Source organism: Ruditapes philippinarum, unplaced genomic scaffold (genome assembly GCF_026571515.1).
Source record: "Ruditapes philippinarum isolate M1 unplaced genomic scaffold, ASM2657151v2 ctg6003_1_1_1_1, whole genome shotgun sequence".
Classification (NCBI taxonomy): domain Eukaryota; kingdom Metazoa; phylum Mollusca; class Bivalvia; order Venerida; family Veneridae; genus Ruditapes; species Ruditapes philippinarum.
In genome coordinates this window covers 48,798-54,797 of record NW_026855887.1, presented here as the reverse complement: position 1 = coordinate 54,797, position 6,000 = coordinate 48,798, and the positions used below count along the sequence as shown (strand labels likewise).

Genomic DNA, 6,000 nt, shown 5'->3' with positions numbered 1-6,000 from the left:
GACGTTTCACTCCAAAATGGGACGTTTCACTCCCTTTTTATACCAAAATTATTTTGATACTTATGATATACTAAAATAGACCTAAAATATTGAATTGAATTGAACTAAAATATACCTTAGATTAATTAAAATAAATTAAAAAGGGGGATTTCACTTTTTTGTCAATGACTAAAAGCTCAGTACTTTAAGTTCTATCATTTCAGATCTTGCAAACATGGACTCAATAGGCAATTTTAATTTAAAGCATAACAATCTTGTGACAATAATTAACTTTGAGTCACATGTTGTTTTTTTTTTTTGTTAATTTTAAACATGGGATAAAAAATTGTTAAATTATTTAATGCTAGTATAATGCTTTTGCGATATATGTCAAATTTTTTAATGGCCATTGAAATCAGAAATATCTTTAAATTAAATTAGAAGCATTGGGACTTTTTCAATATTTGTCATGTATAATCATTTTTTGTGACTAAAATTCATTATTATATAAACAAAACTTATGGAGAAATAAATAAATAAGTATGTCCATTGAATTGTAAGAGCACGCCGGTTGATAAGCGAATGATATTAATCACTTTTTACCTTTCCTTAAAGTGTAGTACTGTCATGTAATATATACATGTAGGCCTGCAGTCATGTAAGGAAAGGACATTAAATTATTTATTCATAGCGGTGAGTGATTCCTGGGCAGGCGGATAATTCCCCAAGATGATTGGTAATTAAAAAAAACACACCAAAAAAAAACAGAAGTGTTATTGGAGTTTGCAAGAAAAATGGCTCCCTGCTTGACAGCATGGACAGGGGCCGATAATCCAGCCTATTTTTACCTGTGTGTCATTTTGGGACGTATATCAGGTTTTATCTCGCTTATTCAGTTTCCCGGATGATGATGTCATTTGCATAGGCAGCCATTTTGCGGAACTATCACAGCCTCTGTGTATTGATCTTTGGTTATTGCTGATCCTCTGTAAAGAAACTTATAGCCATGTAAGTAAATAAGAAGGAATTTAATTCTTAGAATGGAGTGGAACGTTATATAAAACCTAGAAGTTCTTATGGTCTCTGTAGGGCGAATGGCAAGCATCGGAATGTTAATTGAAAATGTTTCACAGTGTTGCTCTTAAAAAAGCAAACTTTCTATGTTTTTCAGCAAATTTTATGCATAATTTACTGGTTTATAATTAAATTAGTGTTCCGTTGCCAATGTTGAACGAAATAATATTAAAGATTTGTCTCGAAATTCGACCTATGCTTGTGCAAATATTATTGATTTTTTTCTAAACATGTATAGTTTTCGGATGCAACCAATAATATGACTAAGGCAAAATATCTGAGTGAACTCTTAGACAGAACTGACTCAAACATTTCGACTTTATCCAGAAATAGACCCTGGTGTCTAAACCAGTTGTATTTATTATGTTCATTCTGACATCTTCAAATTGTTATAAGCACATTTTACTCGGAATGAATTATTTAGCAGGATTGGAATTTGGAGCATTTTTAGAATCTGCGCAGAGCTAAATCCTTAACCATTACACTAACCCAAACCTTAGGAATAATCAGAGTGATTTTGTAGAGAAACATAAATACATGTATTGGGTAACATCATGTTAAAAATAGCTGCGGATAGATTCTAAAGTCTTATAGCTAAGGTTATCCAGGAGTTTGCTAACATAATAACTTTAACATTATTTTCACTATTTTATCAAAGAAATCTTACATAAATTATAGAACATGACTTCTCTTAGAATGATAATCTATTCAAGGATCCCTTCCCAATAAAATTATGAATTACTTCCAGCCAAACTTTTCAAAACTGTATTTTAATTTTAATACTATTACTTTAAAGTATTTAGAACCTTAGATATAAACATAAAACTTGTTTTGGATCAGGCTCTTCCAGCTTACTAGTAATCAGGAAGAACATTACCTTGTTAAGAATCCAATTTCCAATTATTTCATACTTTCTTTAAAATCAAATCACATTATAGAATACATCAGATTTTGAAAATCTAGATGCAGCATGGCCTGTACACTTATTTCATTCAAATTGTAACACATTCAGCTATGGAAATCAACTCCATGACGAAGTTAAAAAGTTCATGTATGTATTAAACATTGTTAAATGCTGCTGTTGTTAATTAATTCATCATGCGCATTCGATAAAGTTTTATACTTAGCCATGCGGTCAATTTCATTTGACAGGTATTATAATTAAAATTGCATAGGTCTGCAGTTTGATTCCCAAACCAACTGTCTGTATTGCCCAGGTTGGCCCACAGCTTGTACGGACTAGCAAATTTTTTTTAGAATTTACTAAATAGAGGATATCATACGAACAAGTTAAGAAATGCTTTAGATAAAAAATGGAAAAGTAAGTCAAAATCAGCCCTGTGATAAATTTATGTTCATAGAAACATAATTTGAATCAGGAGAATGTTACTCAAGTTTGATCACATTTTTTCTCGTCCGACTGGAACTTCAACTTGCTTGGCCCCATAATATTGCTCATGTGAGGAAGCTATCCAGCTAGCTTACGGAACGTCGGTGGTTCTACTCAGGTGCCAGGGTTCCCTCTGGGTCAAAATTAGTTTGCGCCACCAAATTCGCCAATCAGAAAAAGTTGGAGCCAATGGCTCCAAAGTTGGAGTCAATAATTCTGCAAGGGAGACATGCCTATCTTTGCTAAGATATGCTAGCAGTTATATATCATTATGATTACAAACATATATTTATAATATTTCATTTTATTACAGCTGCACATGTTTATTATCTAAAATATAGACATATTATTATTCAAATTCTATTTAAATAAATACACATGACAGCATAAATGCAATCAAAAACATCATGTTAAGTTAGTTATGGGAGGTCCTGTTTTCCACCGTTTTGCCAGTATAGCAGTTCTTCTCACAGGCTTGACTGAGCCAAGATCTTCCCCAGCTTCTACCCGACAATCTGGTGATCTACAGATACAAAATATAAAAAAACAACATAACTATAAATTGACTTCATCTAAAAATCAATGAGAACAAAAAATGAAATAAATACTAAGTATTTTTAACAATGAAAAATATTGTTTATTTTAATAGGGTTTGCATGTGAATAGACACTTCAGCACTTTTAATACATTCAGATATGAAAATATTTACATTGCAGTAAACAGTGGCTTTAGATCAATCATTAGTGAAACTATTCTTTTAATTGTCATACGATTTAATATTCAAACTGTAATTATTTTTAATCAGTTGACGAGTCAACTTAGGCCTAAAAAAAAATTGTTTTGTTCGGGTCACCCGACCCTACCTAATAATATGCGCCGACCCTACCGTTTTTTTCGTGTCCAAAAAAAAAAAAAAATCCATGAAAATACCGTATTATTGAGGTACTCAATGAGCAGGGTGAAGGGCAATTCAGGCGAAAATTTCGCTGTGTATATTTCCATTTCGCTCTCCCAATTGATCAAAGAGAAGTCAACATCGCCGATAAAATCTTAATTCCCAAAGAGTAATTACTTGCCGATGTAAAGAGCAGAGATTGTATCCGCCCATATGACGACTGCTAATTATCATTATCCAATCAGAGCATCGCTATATACTACCCTTCTACCTGTATGCAAAGCGATAGACCGCCTACTCTAAACAGTAAATAATGAGAGCATCGGCCCGAAACGGGTATATTTTGCGAGTTTAATACGGGATTTGGCGATAATTATAGATTAATTTTTTCCGATCATCTAAACACGTGCAAATCTTCCCTAATTGATATACACGCGGTGTTTAACCGAAGTAAAGGCGATGTGCAATGGGTTTTTCACGGCTATCACAAAACTGTTAGTCAATTAAAAATAATTAATTTCATTTGGATGATTTCAGTCCGTTAACATCAATTAAAAATTGTTATGTCGCTCACGTCATGGCTTGGGGTGAAATGCCCAAACCTAGCAGTAAAAAAAAGTTACTGATTCTGATACACCTAATACACGCGAAAATTTAAGAAAGCCAATTCGCAAAAATCTTATGATTGGTATGTTGTAGACAGTGAGAGTGTTTTGCATTGGTATCTTTGTAGAAATGCCAAATTTGACACAGCTTGTACGCACGTGGGCACGACTTCCTAAAACTACGAATCATGATCGGCATGCGACATATTGGTCGTATATCATGTGCTCATGTATATAACAACAAAATTTGTCAGGAAAGAAGTGTTCTTATTGTTTCAATATATATATTTGTTTTAATGTCATAAATATGACGCTCAGATTAAGATTTATTAATATTGTAAATTTCAAAAAGCATTATTAGTTCCCTACCGGTTAAACCGGAGGGGACTTTAGGTTTACCCTCCGTCCCTCTGTCCGTCTGTCTGTCTGTCTGTTAGTCCGTCAGTCTGTCCGTCCGTCCACAAAACTGGATCCCGCGATAACGCAAAAAGTACTGAAAATATGTTTATGAAACTTGATAAATATATGGATAGATGGCAGTATGGAGATTATGCACGTCTTTTTCTTTTTTCTCTATGTTGAAAATTCTGGTTGCTATGGCAACAAATAGTCTGAAAATATGGCAAATTTAACACATAAACTGGATCCAGTGATAACTCAAAAAGTACTGAATATATTTTTATGAAACTTGAAATATGGGTAGATGGCAGTCTGGAGATTATGCACATCTTTTTCTTTTCTTCCTATGTTAAAAATTCTGGTTGCTATGGCAACAAATAACTTGAATTTCAAGATTTCTGATTTAAATTTTTCAGCTTTTTCACTATAAGTTCTTTACTTCTTAAGGTGTTTACTTCAAACTTTAAATATAAGTTTCTGGTCATCAACCACATCATATGTGACAAGGTTTATAACTCTAGCACAAAAAATATCAGTATTACCTCCCTTTAACTTAGATTTTTTAGGGGAAAAAATGTTGTCTTTTTTAAAATAACTTCTTTATTTCCTAATGTATCTACTTCAAACTTCATATATATGTTTCTTATTATCACTCGACATTTTTGAGAAGGTTAAATACTCTAGCAAGACTATTTCCAGAATTATGTCCCCTTGAACTTAGATTTTTTTCGAGAAACTGGTATTTTCACTCCAACTTCTTCATTCCTTATAGGATTTACTTTAAAATCCCACATCGTAATAATATGACATGTTGTATAAACATAATTTCCTTACTAAGCATGGAAACTTAACACATTACTGTGATATAGACAAACTTATTTTATTATGTTTTGTGGTCGATATTTTCAAATACAGACTTCATCCTCAAATTCATTATAAATGGCAATACACAGGAGTGTATGACAATTAAAGAACTTTTTGAGGGACCGGTAGGGGACTACTGTATTGCCCGCAATACTATCAAATGCTTGTTTATAAAGATATTACCGAGTTTAACATTTCATGAAAATAAAGGGAGGTAATTAGAAATTTATTTTCTATAATTTCTCAGTCGAATTTTTCAATAAGAAATGAATGTATATAATTTTAGTGATCAAATAAAATGTGCACAAATGTTTGCAGTACATATTTTACATATTCTTCGATATTTGAAAATTGTTTTATAAGCATAATTATATGCACATAAATCTGACATTACAACATAGTAGATCATAAAAGAAATTTCTGTAAACAGAACAGGATAGACAGATTTTATTAATCATTATCCAATGTATCTTCTGTTAAAAGTGAGGAAAGTAAAAATATAAAGTTAATTTATTCATCATAGTTTTCTTACACATTATTATCAAAAATATATGAGAAAGCTTATAAATAGCTGATAAATAGATTGTGTTTCTATTCTAGTTAAAGGATGTATAGCCATGCATGTTAATGCATACACATTGGGATGTTTCCCTTCTGCTGATTTTTTTCACGAGGAAGTCACTTCTCCCTAAAATTTCCCCCCAGGATGAGCCCTGGGTACGGTACATGTTTTATCGCCGCTCTTAGTTACAATACACATCGTCAATATTTGTAAAACGGCGTGTGATCTTCAC

At 32.3% G+C, this 6,000-nt stretch overlaps 1 protein-coding gene across 1 annotated transcript in view; it reads left to right on the top strand.

The window, feature by feature from the left end:
- The first annotated feature begins 837 nt into the window (after positions 1 to 837).
- LOC132744718 (vesicle-associated membrane protein 3-like) overlaps positions 838 to 6,000 on the top strand; it is a 30,145-nt gene continuing 24,982 nt past the window's right edge. The window contains exon 1 of the mRNA XM_060733494.1: positions 838 to 987. Within this exon, the coding sequence (XP_060589477.1) occupies positions 986 to 987 (2 nt within the window). The 5' untranslated portion in view covers positions 838 to 985. The remainder of the gene's footprint in view (positions 988 to 6,000) is intronic.